Below are 17,806 nucleotides of genomic sequence, written 5' to 3' on the forward strand. Positions count from 1 at the left end.
CACTTATTTAGTAGGTAGAGAGGTAAGAGCACCCACATTCTATGAGTCTCGTTCCATAATATTTTTATTACCAAGCTGATTCTCGTTATACCTATTTGACATTGGCGCAGCTGATGCAGTGCTATAATTATTTATTATTTTAACAAAAAAAAAATACCTTTAGAACTTAATAGTTAGCTTAACTAATTATGTGGATCCATTTGTTAATCATGTTTATAATTATTTCCTCATTTGAAAATATGATTCATCTTGCGTTTTGTTACTTGAAATAGTTAGTAAATAAGTAGATACACGCATAATAATTCTTGTTATTTCGTGTTCGGTGTTCTACATTTAAATAATAATTATTTCAATTGATGTAGACCTACGTAGTTTACCTATTAGAGAACTCCTACTTATGGATTTACTACTGGTACACAAAATCAGGTCACAAAGATTGCATTAACTGCTAAAGCGCATTATAGACCTACTTGTGGAAGCAAGATGCCATATCTGGTATTTGTATTGTCCCAATATGTAAATGGTGCATACGTACATATATCTCGGATTGTTTTCGTATTGAAGAATCTATGCTTCAGTTACGTAGGGTTTTTCATGTTATCAGACTCTTAAAACCGTTCTCAACATCTTACACAGTTTACAAACAGTTGAAATGCTTGCTTTTGCTGGTTATCTCTGTTTCTATAAATTAAGATAGAAATAAACATCTTATTCTATCTAGCGGAGGGTCGAATATGATTCCTGTTATTGATTAGTTATTGCCAAAGGTGAACGTAGAGCTATTTGTTATTATTATAATAATCTATGCTGTAGGTTATTTAAATTGCTTATTAAATTTAATTAAAAAAATAAATAAAGTTTAAAACAAAAAGTACTCAATATATATATTTTTAAACAGTAATAGTTGTTAGGGCTGTAATAAGATGCTTCGGCGAATGCACTCATAAGAGTTAAGAGTGTTATCTTCCTTGATCTTGGTTAAACATTCAAACTTTTTGATAGTAACAGCATTAACCATTCATACTGTTTGATTTGAAACAGCAGTAACTGTTAATGTAACTTTTATTATCGAGTTATGATAGGTAGTAAATTCCAGTTAAATGTTTGTAAGTTATTGAAATCGGCCGCAAGACAGAGCTTAGGAAATTATTGTTAGTTAAAATTAATGGGTGACGCAGAAAATTAAGTTAAAATATATAGACTAAATTACAGTTTAATTATTAAAAACAGTTCTTTTTATAAAAGTTAAAAAAAGAATATCTGCTCTGATTTGATTACGAAGGTTAAACTTATATATAGGTATCATAGAATTACCATGTAAGTTCCGATAAGTCCTTACCTAACGTGTACAAATATTATTATTATCTGTTCTATTATTTTCTTTATTATTAACTTAAATTATATTAGTGATGGAATTAAAGTAGTGATAGAAAGAATTGAACAGCCAAAATTTATTCTATGCATTCGCGTAGTTACTAAAACACGAATTCGCTAGCGAATATCTTACTACTTTTTTAATAAGGGTGTCAAGTATTAATAAATACCTACGTCATGTTAAAGATGCAATGTTTCTTATGCTCTCTTGATGATCTCATTTTGTTATTGAAACTCAGGAAAAATATTATAGAGGTAGGTAAGTAGGTACCAACCTATCTGAGTAATGTTTGGTTCATTTTGTAGGTAAACGTACCGAATATTTGGCACTTAGATATGTAGGTAGGTTAGAAAGTAGATGTATAATGTAGATATAAATAAGTATGATATTTATTTATAAATTATGTTCTGTAACGTAAATTTTATTTATGAAATACCTAATAAAATTATTATACCTGTATAATTGTATAAGTATTAAATATATATAGGCAGGTATAATACTTTCGTGCACAGAAGGTATAAAATTTAATTACCATTGAAATAATCCAATTTATTACATATTCGGGCAGAGGAATATCAACATTGCTATATTTTAATACTAAGTACCTATTAAAAATGTAATATCAAAAACAATAATTCGCCAAATCAGTGTTACAAGACGGTAGCTTATATGTAGACAGTAAATACCACTTGATATTTTGTTTAAATAATTATTAATAATAACTTTTTGTTTTTCACAGTTATGATAACACCTTCTAGCAAGGTCAATACCAGGAATAATATAGCATTATTATTATGAGTTCATTCATAAAAATGGATTGTTTGTAAAGTGCTATGTGACTAAGATCGAATATGAAGTAAGAGCGTGTTGAAGGTTTTTACGCCATTTTTGGTATGAGTCCAACACGGTGAGATGTAAGCGGTTGCGCTTACGTGTCGCGAAGGTCTGGTGGGCGATGCGCGGCATCAAGGTGTGGGGCGCTGGCGCAGGCGCTCAGTCACAATCCGCGAGCCCGTCGCGAGCAGCGCGCGCGCTCTTTGCGACACACGACACGAACGACTCTCGCGACCATTCGTATATACTCCCTGCATATTATTATATGGCATTTGTTTGACTATTTTTTATTATGTGATAAGTTTTCGACGTAAGAATATTTAATCGTGGTACTGTAAGAATCTCCTATAAAAGATAAGATATAATTGATACGTTATAAGTAATTTATTTGTGGGACCAAAATGACGATAAAAAATAAAAAGACTAAACAGTCCGAAGTGACATCATCAAGTAGTAGTGCCTCGACTAGTGTTCAAAAAACAAGCAAGTCTACATCGGTGCAGCAGAGCAGTAGTAATACACTGCAAAAGGTCAGCTCCGGTAAGAAGGTACGTTACATTGACGTCAAGGTCGAGGAGGATGACCCGCTCATGATAACCGATGTAAGTGACCACACGTCTATAAGTGGATCCACCATTTCTGAACACTATAACAGCCACCCGCACTACATTATAACGGAGGCTCCGTCCATGACTGACCTCTCCCAAATCAGATCACAGGAACATAATGTGAGCGACATGACACAAGCGGTAACCGGCGAATTTGTATCTAATTCTGTCCAGGAATCATCTTCTTCGCACCAGCAAAGTTCTAAGAGTGAAACATTCCAATCATCGACCACATCTGTACAGCGCTCTGGTTCTAGTCATAGCACTCACAGTCAATTTGATAGAACCGTAGATTCTACTGCTGCAAATCAAACACTAAACACAGCTTTTATTGATAACACCGCCGCTAATCTTACCGGCTCCGACAGCACTTATACAACGCGCTCTCAAGTAGCTAATGCTTCGAATTCTTTCTTACAAACAGAACGTCAAAACTTGGTTAACCAATCTGAATCGTCAAAAACTATGAGTCAAACGAGTAATACTATGGACCGAAAGAATATTAACCAACGTGACAATGTAACCTATCGTAACTCACCTGAGCCTTCAAAACGAATTCAAACAATTGGTTCAGACACATCAAACTTCTACGGAGGTGAAGGGACCCTAGACAGAAATGTCAAAACAAAGGAATTTACTAGCACATCTCAAACAAGCGAAAGCAAGAGCAGCAACGTTACGAAATCGTCGTCATCATCTTATGTTGTGGAAATTGTTGATGGAAAAGAGCGCATTATCGATAGTTCTAAACGTGAATGGGGTGATGCTCAAGAAAATGCTACTAAAGAATCTTATGCCAGCATTAGTGGTACTGGTATCAAGCCACAGTCAGCTTATAATATCCAAAACTATGATATGAAATCTAATTATGACACCGGAAAAGACGGCCAGAAACCAACAAGCCAAATGACTATAAAAGAGGACTCTAAATTTATTAAGGACGGTAAACAAATAACAACCCATGAGAGTATTATTTCTGAAAAAGATAATGCTAGGCACCAACAATCTATAACAACTCAAGATCAATTGACTTCTCAAGATGATCCTCGTCACCCAAGAATAACTTCTACAAATATGTATCCTGAACGTAGTGAGCTTTATGTTGATCAAAAAGATATACGCACTGATCATAGAACTGATCATACTGATAAGAGGAACATCCAAACTGATCACAGACATATTTCAACAGATCAACGAAATGTCTACACCGATGAAACAAACGTGCACCGTGATATTATTGATAAAAGTTCAGTTACAAATGTAACATCCAGTAAAGACACTAGGATCGATCGAAGACGTAATGTCAATGAAACAGATTCATCTAACTTTTATGGATACGACACTACAATTCAAAACGAACTTAGAAAAGTGGGTGATATTTTACAAGTTAAAAATACTGACAACATTAATTTCTCCACGAAAATACTAAAGAGTAACACTAGCAGTGCTCAACAAGCGTCTACATCCTCGTATGTTATTGAAGTTATAGATGGTAAAGAAAGAATCGTCGACTCTTCTCATAGAGAATGGGGTGACAGTAAAGATCATTCTACGTACGAAAAAAGTCATAATATCAGTGGAACCGGAATTAAGCCAGAACATGAGTATGCTCGACATGTTTTGGATAAAGAATCTCATTATGATACTGGCAAAGATGGAGTTCCTACAAGTTCTACATATATTGCTGAAGAATCTGCTTTATATAAGAACGGCAAGGAAATAGCAGCCACTAGAAACGTTTATGGTGGCGATTTCACGAAGAAAAAGGCTATCACTGAACTTGTACCAGATGATGATTTGCCTAACAGGCAGATAAGGGATATTACAGATGATAAAACCTATTCCACTGTCAGTACAGATTCTCTAACCGACATCAAGGATACTACAGGTAAAACAACAACAACTGATTTTATTACTACTGAAAAACGTAACTTAACGAAAGAAACCACTGAAAAACAAGAAACAAAAGACACATTAACGACTTATGAAAGGAGTACTGGAACTTGGAATGGCAAATTTGTTTATGAAAAGGATGATGATAGGCCGAAAAGACCAAAAGAAATGTCACCCTTTGGAAGACCAGAACAACCAAAACATCACTTAAAAAGACAAGATACTGAAGAAAACATAATTATATCTTCAAGAGACATAAAAGATTTCACATCTATAAGTGATTTACGTAAAATTATTGAGTCATCTCAATCTAAAAAAGATGTCACAGTGAGTAACAAAAACATTGTTATAAAGAGAAATATCGATGACAAGATTCTAAAAGAAATTATTGAAACTGTTAAAAAATATCCTTTTAAAAGAATAGAAAAAGTAACACTCGGAACTAAGATAAATGAAGACGTAAAAGATTTATACGAAGGCATCGACACCGAAGAACATACTGTATTAACATCCACCACCGGAGACGCCACTAGAAAAACTTTTGAAGTTGAAAAAAACAGAAGCCAAATTGAGGTGACTCGATACATTACTGAAAATGGAATCACCAGGAAAATAACTACGTACGAAGATGCTAAAGTAGACGATAAAGTTAAGACGGACGTCTTCGTCGATAAGAGCAAGTTAGACTTCAGAAACTTGGTAAGTTAATTGTCTCTAAGAAATAGGATTTTAATGTAATAGATTTAGATGGCGTCTTATGTAATTTTTGTGTTATAGAGCGATGTCCACACGACGAAAGATGTAGTTCGAGAGTATGACGTGGTAGATCGTGCAATCACCGATACCAGAGAGGATACCACCGTCCGCACCGTTTATGACGAGACCATTATAGATGACAGAAAAACAGTGCGCGACGACAGGACCACGATCGAGGAGACCGTTATCATTGATGAGACCAGGCCGCGGCCTGGGGGCCCCAAGAAACCGGAGCCGATCAAGGAACAGTGCATTTGTGAAATGTGCACTTGTGGGTGAGTACTTTACCATTTGACATTTTCTATAGCTTTCATAAATTTTACTTAAATAGAGTTACGCAGCATAGCTCTGCATGTGTAGCGTAATATAAAAACGTGACCAGTGTCCGCTGGCTAATGGAAGTTTATTGTGTAGGTGACCATCAGCGCTCGTTTACATGTGTGCAAATCGATATATGTGCCCGATGTCACTATGACACATTTAGAATTGAATCAGTTTCTAGCTTATTACGGTTAAAACTAGTCTAATAGTAAATACCTACATACTACATTTTCGAAACGATATATTATTATGTCAAGCAAGTTAGACGGTAGCAAATTTGGTGCTAAATGTGAAACGTAAACATAGAGCGGAGGTTCAAATCACATTAGGCATCACAAACAATATAGAAATCCGTGACACTAGTCATGGTCTTCTTGTGAATCAGACTTTAAAATAAAATTTTGGTCAAATACAGCAACTGTGCTTTCTTCCTGTGTCGTAACTTTGGTTGCACAACTGTTCACCTATTTACCGATATTCATAGTACTATCAAATATTTATAGGATAATTGATATTAATAATGCACCTAATGCCAAAAATATAATTAATTGATTAGCATTTCGTGGAAAAGCTGTTTTATTCCTACTGTTTATAGGTAACAAACATAATATCTCTTAGGTGTGGTATGTACCTACCTACTGATGTCAAGATAAAGCGTTTTGGCCTAACTCATACTGATAATGATAAGATTGTGCAGAATAATATTATGTGCAATTCAATTACATAACCACGAAAAATGCACCGTAGAGAATACACTAGGTATACTAAATTTAGCACATTTAGTTATTCATTGAGTTGGATACTAAATAATTCAATTCGATACGCTAAAATATGTTGGAACGACGCGGCAAATACACAGCCGGTATATTTCGCATGGCGATATTCACTTACATAATAAGCCTTACAGCAATCTACGTTTACAAAACATTCCAGCATAATTCTATTATCCTTCCGGTTACGTTCTTAGTAACTAAATTAATATCATGATTGCCTGTCGGGAGCGCGACGTACTTAAAACTTGAGTTTATTGCGGATAATAACATTAGCGGCGTCGCGTCGTGTAGTTTTACACAGTAAACGTAAGCGATGAATGTGTGCGTTCCGTATGACCGTGAAAAGCCGAGTCGAGTCACCTGCGCGTTGTCAGGTGTGAAGAATTGAAATTAACCGAACACGCGCTAGTTTTGTTATTCATAAAATATCAACGAATGGATATAAACCATTTCACTTGGATTACTTGATGGTGAAAATTTAATTATTTTAAAACAAGTATCAAATTTTATGCTTTACCAATAATCCTATATTTCCTTATCATACAAAAACTGTATGATTTTACAGGGAAAAGGATAAAGACATATTTGTATACATACACATTATACACATATTTTAATGTTACCAGTACTGATTACGCGTGTAGTTCCTCTGTGATGTGAAAATGGCTAACTAATCTGGTGGTTTTTGGTTCACAGTTCAAACCAAGTATAACTATCAATTAAAAATTGCAAAACTATGTAATGTGACCACAATCGCATTTGATTGGGTTAGTGGAATTCCCGCCGATAAATCAGGAATGAGATCACTAATGCGTCGGTAAAATGTAAATACCGGGAACCCCGAACCAGTATTCATTAAAGCGATATAAAATTATAAACAGTTATATTAAAATGTTTTTATAACTATCAATTTCCTCACATGAAATTAAACTTTATTTTGAAATTCCAATAGAACCAAAAAGCAACAATAAAAATGATTTAAATAAATGTTGACATTAAAATACTGTGGCACATATCTTTTAATTAATGGAAGTTTAATTATGATATTGATTATCAATTCACCCCAAGTTTGCTATTTTTGATCAAATACCTAGAATTTTTCATAATAAATTTACTTTTGTTAATATTTTTGAAGGTTTATGTTGTCACAGATTGATACATAATATTTTGTTATAATAAGTGTTCAGTATTTATCTGTGTTACTTTGCCCAAATATTAATATCGCACACGTACCTTGTTAGTAAATGATTAAAGAACTTGAAAATAATCTTTTATGTAGGTATATACATTGTTTTAGTAAACAGAATGATCTATATGGTTTGACGTGTAGAAGTATGACGCCTACGTAATATTTCCTAACTAAGTAAGTACTAACTACAGAATGGGCATGTCTCAATATTTTATATTTTACGTCGTAATATGTACTTATTAAGAAATGAGTTAGGTATATATATATGTTTATCTTACCGATTGTTATCGTTATTATTTTAGTACGGTACCGACGGGCTTTTTTAATTTAAAAAATATTATCAAAAATATTTTGTGTTTACTAAATGTTTTAAGAGTAAAAGTAGAGTTGTTTACCAAGTAATAGAGTCTAAAATTCATAACGTGAAAACATAATATGTATTTAATAATAAGAAGTACCCAATAATTAAGTACTAACACAAATATAATTCACTCAGCATTTACAAATTATATATAATTATGTTTGTACCGACACAATTTTCGAAACAAATGTTAAATATAATATCATAACAATGTTTACTAAACATTAAAGTGCCATATTTTATTTTCGTTGTTGTTTTTACTAAGAATTGCAGCTTGCAACGAAACAAAACATTCTTTACACCATGAACCTGGCATTGTGCCTAGTCGGTAGAAACACGTAATTTGTTTGTCCGTTTTGTTCATCAATGTCATGGCCAATCATCTTAGTAATTTATTCTCGCACGAATATTTTTAAATTATCACTATTATAAAATCGATCATCGACTTTGCAATCGAATTGATATGTTTTCTTACTTGTCTTTTTATAAAGGGCTTGTAATTGAGATTGGTTTATAGTGTGCATACATGACATGGACTTGCCATTTATCTTGTTTAAGATTAAAATAGATAGCTGTGATAACTTGGTGACCTAAATTGTAAATCTTGTCTGCTTAGCGTCTGCTTTAGACGTTTTCTCACTATATTTGAAACCTGTTTAATGTAAAAATGTTAAGAAATAGTTGTACTCCAAAACGTATTATATGTATCTTATCATACAACATTTAATTCCACTGTAAAACGGCTAGAACTTATTTCCCAGCAATTTATTATTAACTATCTATTTCCCAGCAAAGAAAATATGCGGTGTTAAAACATTAATCCTAATATAGTAAGGTCGGAAGACATGAGTAATAGTTTTGAGAGCTAAGCCTTATTAGTTACAACATAGGATTCGTGTGGGTGGAATCGGGACACAGTGCAATCACTTTTGGCCTCAATACCAAACGTTCATTAGACAGAGACATTTTATCTTCCTTCTGGAATTTTAAGTCGGTAAAGAGGGTTTCGTCATTAACATTTGTTTTGTTCAAGTTAATGTGCATCTAGATAATGAACACTGGCGTTTCAATATTTTATCATGAGGGAGAGCTCTATTGACAACATGTTTTATGCTTTCGTGTTCAATACAATTTTTTTGATTGGAAAAAATATTTTGGTTTGTCATTGGTGTTTTGGTTTTTTTCCAATCTACATTATGCTATATTTAGTAGGTATTATTCAAACAATTACTATATATGTGACATGTAGTCCCCGAAAAGCATATTGATATCCACTGCTCTCACTAATAGATTTGACAGTAATAAATGCAAGTCAGTCCGTCACAAAATGCCGTTGGCCTGGCGATAGAGTAAATTAATGTTGATTACTTTTAATCGACTGCTCTAAATTACCTCAGCTCTCAATACCTATATTATGGGATATATGAATTGTATTATATTTATGCTTTATTCACCACGTGGGCAAACATAGTTGCATGTATGATAAGTCAAGGAACATTAGAATAGTTTTATGTTATAGCTTTGTTATTTTTTAAGGATAAAACTCACAACATTTGTTCATCTAGGTCTATAATAGGAAGTGCCATAGTCTGTACAATCAGGAAGTAGTAAACACTATATTGATTTGACTCAGAATTTTAGTATAATCTGATGAAAAAAATGATTATTATACACCTTTAATAATAAATATAATTGGATCTGTTATAAAGAACGAATTAAACTATGAGTAAGTAGGTACTTTGCTATTTTGGCCTTATTTTCACTAAAAGTCGTATTGGCGAGTCATAGACGCTATATAAACAATTAAAACTTTTATTTTTACTAGCATACCGGATAAAAGTAAAGCATAAAAATAAATAATGTTCATCTTTGAATTGGAAGGACTTAGCAACATAAATGAATGCCGCAGCAAAATCTTATTATCCATGTCTGACAGACCTCAATAGGATTGACGGCCCACTCGTCTCAGCCCACGTTCATCCCAAAAATTATTACCAGATTGCTCCAAACGACTCTACAATTATTCGATTTACTGACGCCGCTAGTAGCAGGTTATAAAATACCGCTTACCATATTTGAACTACACGACAGACCTCATGTATTAGAACGTTTTGGATAGGTCAACGGTTCAGTACCTATTTACTAATAAATGTTTTGATCAATATTTACTGTCGCGTGTTTTACGTTAATGGACAAAAAGTATATCGTATAGACAGTGTGGTTGGCACATGACGTTGGAAAAAATGAAAGCCAATGGTATATTAACGCACTATTGAAGTCAGCTATAAAATGTTCGATAAGGCTTTATTTTATATGAGAAATGTTATTAGTGTTTAATGATCTTTCTAGTCTCTAGGCTATGAATACTTATATTGTTGATATAATATCGACTGCAGACGTTTTCGCTTTTAGAAAGCCCAGGTTTTAAACTTTTTAAATGTTAAAAGATATTTTTCTCCGATTGATAGTGGGATGAGAAGATAATAAATGTGATACTTTGTTATGTCTTTAAATGTCTCGAACGCCACCGACGCAATATTTCTAAAAACAACAAACATGTTTACTGAAAACTTACTATTATTAAAATATGAAATTATTTCTTTTTCTTGAATTTATGTAGGCGTGTTTGGTAAATAGTGTTACGTAATTATTTTTGTATATTTGGTAACAAAAGTTATTTCAGTATCGAACATTGAAACTGCATCGTATCACGCCATAGCGTGATTGAATGTTTTAGCGATGGCTAAACGAAGGACATGTTTGAACATTGATGAAAGTAAATATCTTTTAGTGCTTGTTTTTTTTCTATAATAGTTATTTTATATAAATATTTTCTCATAAGTTCTTAATTTTATATTTATAAATACAAATTACATGTAAAGTTATTGTCATTTTAACTTTCTTATAAAACAATTTATTTGAGTTTTTTTATGCTTGATTTGTAAGCATTAGAATGGAATTTCTGTGTTACCTGTTAGATTTTGCAATAGGCGCTTCCCGTGCCTGGTACGCGCATCTAGGTACCATTATCTATTGCTCGGAGCTTTTGTACTGTCTTCACTCTTGTGCAACGATTGTGGAGTTTGAAAACCATACAAAGTATTACATTCCTTGACTGTTACATTCTAACTACAGTTTTTATACATTTTCTTCTAGTGTACTTATTCAAACATAATAATGTAAATTAAGAAATGGCAACAGTTCATTGCTTGAAACATTGAGCGCTTGCGACGCTTGCCCCCTTTTTTGCGATTATAGGCTCTCTACAATATTCTAAGTACCTATTCCCTGTCTTACTTTTCGAATTTCTTCTACTAATACGGAGTATATAATCACTACCTACTTCCCATAAAGCAAATTCTAGATACTATAACTTAAAATGAAATGTAGAAGAAATCAGAACTAGTTTAGCCGCTAGTCTTGTGAAAGTCGTATCTGTAGCTTGTGCTTACTATACACAGTAAAAATATAAACTCGTTATCTATACGGTATTACTAAAAATATTAATTAATTAGGCATCGATTTTACAACTGCTTTATTGCGCTATAAATGGATAGGCTTAAGGTTTAGCTTTTGCATAGAGTATTAAGTCGCTTACAGCAATTAATGTCTTTCAAACACGGTTCATGACGTCAGCCCATGGCAGTAAAGGGAATTTAATTTTAACTTAATCGCGTTGTATAGATAGCTGTTATAAAGTTTAATTGCTGATAAGTTTAGATTATTTGCAAAAGATTATATTTAATATGGCTTTTGTTCGTGGCTTCGCCCGCGTGATAGAATTTTCCGAGATAAAAGTTCTGCTATGTATTTTCCCTGGTATAAAAAACTAGCCTATGTCCTTTTCAGTGTACCAAATATTCTCCATACCAAATATCCGTTGAGTAGTTTTTGAGTTTATCGTGTCCAATCAGGCAGATTGAAGGGGGACCTTGTTTTATAGTATATTTTAAATCTTTTTAAGAGGACAATTTTCGACATACATAATTGTAACTTTAACTGTTTATGCAGCGCACGAAACTGTAGCTTTCAAAAAGAATAAATTTTTCCCTTTTTTGCAACAATTTTCATTGATGTTTCGCTCTTATTGGTCATAGCGTGATGTTATATAGCCTATAGTCTTTCTCGATAAACGGCTATTCAACACTAAACTAATTAAATTCGAATCAGTAGTTCCTGAGATTAGCGCTTCCAAACAAATAAACAAACTCTTTAGTTGTATAATAGTATAGATAGATAAAGAATCAGTAAGCATTAAAGTAAATTGTTTTCGGCACTGTAATCAAGTATGAATTGGTAGTTATGTACGATGTTATCTAATACGTGAAAACTTTCATACAATTATGAAGTACTTTATGTTTACTTATACAAGAATTATAATGTTATCTCGTCGATAAGGATATGTTTTTATCTGGACACATTTGTTATTGCTCATACCTATTGTGTTATTTTAAATATAATCAATTAGAATTCGTTCACCGCCATCATAGATATATATCATCTTTAACAAAGTGTATTTTAAACGGGGAAAGATATTATGTAAATGACGGAATAGCCTTCAATATATAATACACAGACCTGTATTTAGTCGCGCCAGCCGTGACCTTAAGCTGACCTTTATTTTATGTCTCGGTAAATTTATTCCTATAATTGCAAGTAAGATATGAATCGTTGCTGAGTGTCGGTCTATCTTTGGACACGAAAACAAAGAGGCGGTCGTTCGGGTCGGCCCTCAGTTCACGTCCAATAGCGTCTGCGTCGAGATAAGCTCTGGTGAATCGTGTGTTGTATTGAATACCAATAACTAATTCATATTCTTATCATTTGTCACGTTTTTGAACACGTTTTCTGCATTTTTTGTTTTGTGAATTTCTTGTTAAATACCAAAGAAGTCCAAAATTGGTTAACGTATTTATTCTGTTAGATTTTAAACCACTGTTTGATGTTTGGTAAATATAAAAATGAAATCAACTGCAATATTCAAACCTTGACAAAGAACGATAATGCTGATGTATTCGACGTGGGATTGTGCCCGTGTCTACAATATTGATTTTAACGCTGATGTTGAATAATGAAATGAGTAGGCACAACGAAGACTAAAATGGGTCGATCAAGTCCGCACTGCCTACTTAAATTTGTTTGTCTGATTATAAGCATATTTATGTGTATTCCAACGCTACCACTGAAATTCATTAAAAGTAAATCTACATTTTGATGTGGAATGTTGGGAGCTAAGCAAAGTAAAGCATCACTTTTCCCGTTTATACATGGGTCGTACATGTCGACTAAGATATTTTGCTATTGAAGACGTAGGTACGCCTACAGTGCTTTATAATTCATACACATTTATAAAGAAACCAATATGTACATACATTTTGAACTGGGATGTGTGGAGGTCAACAGAGTGAAACATCACTATTCCCGTTCGTACATGGATGTCGTACAAGTCGACTAAGATATTTTGCTATTGAGGACGTAGGTATGCCTGCAGCGCTTCATATACATACATTTGTAGGGAAAAATACTTAATGCAAAATCAGAATTGGGTTTCATTTAAGCAAACACTAGGTTAAACAACTGACCTAGTAGGCATTACACATATAATCTCGTCATTTCTGTGAATTCTGAAGGTGAGGTCAACACGATGATAAAATTTTACTCATTACAAAACCGCGTTGCGCGGTAACGTTTAAATGTTAATTCGAGTGATATAGCATTTAAGGAAAGATAACTTTATCAATCACCCTCTATATGTATATTGAATAGGTGGATTGTGGAATAACAAAAACTGGTTTGTAGACGTTTTACGAACATATATTTTCATGTTATTCCATCACCAAGTAAAATTTTATAAGTTCAGTTTTGTTACTCAGGTATGATTAGATACCTTTTATATTGATCTATCAATTCCAACGTACAATATATTAAAATTAGGGATACAATTAACAAAAACTACGGTAGTTTCTCAGAATATTGTATACATTTCAACGCACTATATAGGCGAAAAAAAACAATACAAATAAACAGTAGTGTGATAGAGGTTTTGCGGTTTGCGCAGGCGCAGAGTACTCGAGTGTGACACGTGAGGCTTACGTGTGCGGTCGCCGTGACCGAGAGTTTTGTTATGGCTTGCAACATTCCCAACCTATGCAGGAAAAAGGCTTTGTACTGCGTTATGTTCCACTGGTGACTAGAACTATCAGTGTAATAGTCATGCTCTTGCTAAATCAACATATCGTACGAGCGTGACCATTCGTCGAGTTGATGTCACCTCGATGATTACGGTTTATTTTGAGATGATTTATGGCATGGGTGACATTATGTTCCTTTGATATGGTTTAATATAAGTAACAGGAATAGACCAAATTTTCTTTGAGGAAACAAATTGTTGCACCGGTTAAGGATCCAAATCACAATAAATCTCCTACCTATCGAAATATTATTAGAATATTTTTTCGTAATGATTTGAAGTTAATGGTTCAAACTATGACGGTATTGTTTTAAATTTAAATTTCTATCACGATGCAATAGGTACATATGACAACTTACTTTAGATGATAATAAGTAAACAAGCCTTGCAGTGCTGATGTTTGTTTGCGAACAAACAGTAAAAATGAATTCATCGAATTATTATTGCAAGTTGATGTAATCACGTTACTCGCAAATCGTTCTCTGACCAATACAATAATGTATTTCGCCCGAAGTGGATGAGGTCACTTTAAACATGAGCACAAAGACGCCTGATACATGCGACCTAATTGGCATTAAGGAGTCAGACATTTAGAAGAAAATTCTAATTATAGAATGCTTTGATTGCTCTGTCTGTTATTTTATATTTTGTTAATGTAGTACATATTATGTACTTACTCTGTGATATTGTAATATCTAGAGTTTGTTGGTTATTCCTAAGAAGTAGATACATATATTTAGGACTACAATGTCGGCTGTCGATGTCAAATATTCATATTTTCGATATAGTTCTGTTACAACATACTTAAATCTCTGTTTGGTCAGAATTAAGCCTCTGAAAAGTGAACAAAATATACGGTTTTAAACAATAAAACTGTCATTAATATGCAGTAGTCGATGAGTCTATCAAATGTATAATTAGTAGCATTACATATAACTTACGAGGCACGAGACAGGTAAGGCTTGGTGTTAATATCATGAGTATTCAATCCACGCCCCGACCACAAAAAGGATCGACAAGCCTAGATAACCATATCGGGTGACTTTGATAATTGCACGTTCGTATATGGTATAGGAAATCACCGTATAATGTTTTGTACTTATGTTTCAGGATAATGTGAGGGTATTAAGTCTAATCTAAGGGCACTGAAACATAAGTGACGTATTAAGGTGATTCCTCACGTGCGGAGACCGGAAGGTCAAACTAAATTTATATATATATTCCAAACAATGTGCAGGTAGTGAAATCATTTTAGCGTATTTCCAACGTAACATCGTTAAAACTGAATAACAAATAATATTATGTTTTGTTTTCAAATAAAAACTTAATTTGGTTGTATTATGTTATACCTAAAGAAATAAGATTAAATGTTTGTAATTAGGAAGTAAGTCTGGATTCTTTCTGGCTGATTTCGGGAATGAGTAAACAGATTTATAAAATTGTTTCACTGTTGGAAAGCTACACTATCCTAGAGTTATATAGATCATATTTTATTTTGATTGCACTACTCTCGTTTTAAATGGAATTCCAGACATTCGCGGTAGCCTGTATTGATCAACAAAATGTAACCTTCATTCATTTCCATGTTATTTGTGATTCATAATTATTCAAGTAAATATAGCCGGTATAAATCAATTTAATTTCTTGAAATCCTAAAATAAAACACTTTTAGCCCTGTTTATAATCTGCATCTTTGTCCTTTACCCAGACAGAGAAGGTGAGCCAGTGTGGAGGTCACCCACTTTTCGGTGGGATGTATAATTATGGATTTCGATATTACAGCTACGTGGCTCATCGAGGGCTGGTTGCATGATTAAAGCATGCATTTAATATAATATTCGAATGAGCTGTACTCCTCACGTACTTTCCTTTACCGTTATTTAATAAAATGTTGTGGGATTAAATATACTAGCATCGGCGAGATTTCTTTACAATTTTACGGTCTCCAGCTAAAACAGATGCGGTTTCTCCAAAGATTGCGTTTGATTTTATAATATTAGTATAAAAGTACTGAAATAAATACGAATAAACATTTTGTTTGTTTTGTGTTTTTTGCTTGCGACTCTAACCGCGTAAAATTTGTCTTAGCGATGATATAGGGTCCTATCAAAGGAATTTTCAAAATTGGATCCTTAATTTCAAAGGTTGCTTCACAGATTTGGTTTAAATTTACAAATATATATTTTTTATGTTGGTATAAAACAAAGATTAAGACACCATTAAGAGCTATTCAATCAGACGGATGTGTTGATTCGTTTTTAAATGATATTGGAATGATGCCATTATGATGATGTTAATATCTAATTAATCACCTTTAATATTTTTTCACTTGGATGAACATACGTTTAAGATAAAACAATTATATATTTTTACGATTGAAGTAAATTCTAATAACTGCTCACTTTTCATATGTCTAATATACTTAAACAGGACCTTTAAAGCACTATAGCGGCACATTGATGGTGTATGTGTTTACCATTGTGTTAAGGCGTTATGCCTCTTTCCAAGAACATTTTACATCCTTTACTTATTGTATGCAAATTTCCGTTCGGATCACACACAACGGTACGTGCCCGAGTAACGTGACATCCATAAGATTTGCAACATTCTAGTTTATACCTATAATTGTATGTACTAAATACTAGTGTATGTTTATCTTTCATACACAACTGCATTTTCTTTAGTATGTCGTCATACTTACATTTAGACAGCATTAAAATACTTTACGGATTAGATAAAGTAAGTCGTTACATTATACTGATATGAATTGACTGCAGCCACTATGATATAAAGGCCAATTCTTACCGCTTAGGATGTTGATGGACAAGAGAGTAATATCTCGTGATGGAACGAGAGCAATAAGCAAAGTGCTCGACTGCACATTACTCGCCCACTTGTGGCTAGATCCTTAATTGAAAAATACTCGGCATTGAATTGACCTTTGTGCCTCCTCAAGTTGTTTAGATCGAGATGCATAAAGCAATTTCTAATGTATGTACGGATCTGGGACAGTAGAAGCTTATGTAACAGACTGGTCGTGTTTTTTCAATCGTTATTAATACCTTGGTCGTCTGACTTTGGTATTATGAAGTCGCGACATTTACAGTACTTAATTCTTTATTTGAACTAAAATGTTATCCGAAAATTTATGTTTTATAATTGTCAGTGCAGTTTTCAAAGTTTTTATGGTAGTCTACATACAGCATACATATATGTTTCTTAATTATTTTGTTTCATCATAAAACAATTCTTACTGTCGAAATGTCAATCGGAAATTGTTTTCCGGCGAGACATTTAACCAATGTCACAGTGTTATTATATTTCACCTACGTATAAATCCAATACGAATACAAATATGGTGGTGACCGTTATACCTATAATTGTTATTAAAATAATTGTACTTAATAAACTAAAAACTATATCTACAACATGTATAGCAATTTCAATTTTAACAACAAAATAATAAACATCAAGACGTGAACTGATTTACAACGTAAAAAGGGTAC

The 17,806-nt window shown here is 33.2% G+C and overlaps 1 protein-coding gene across 1 annotated transcript in view; it reads left to right on the plus strand.

Annotated features, from left to right (window-relative positions):
- The first annotated feature begins 2,333 nt into the window (after positions 1-2,333).
- Positions 2,334-17,806, plus strand: part of LOC115446254 (titin) — a 31,874-nt gene continuing 16,401 nt past the window's right edge. Inside the window, exons 1-2 of the mRNA XM_037439340.1 lie at positions 2,334-5,409; positions 5,488-5,741. Coding sequence (XP_037295237.1) covers positions 2,611-5,409; positions 5,488-5,741 — 3,053 coding nt within the window. The 5' untranslated portion in view covers positions 2,334-2,610. The remainder of the gene's footprint in view (positions 5,410-5,487; positions 5,742-17,806) is intronic.

Source organism: Manduca sexta, chromosome 16, assembly GCF_014839805.1.
Source record: "Manduca sexta isolate Smith_Timp_Sample1 chromosome 16, JHU_Msex_v1.0, whole genome shotgun sequence".
Lineage (NCBI taxonomy): Eukaryota > Metazoa > Arthropoda > Insecta > Lepidoptera > Sphingidae > Manduca > Manduca sexta.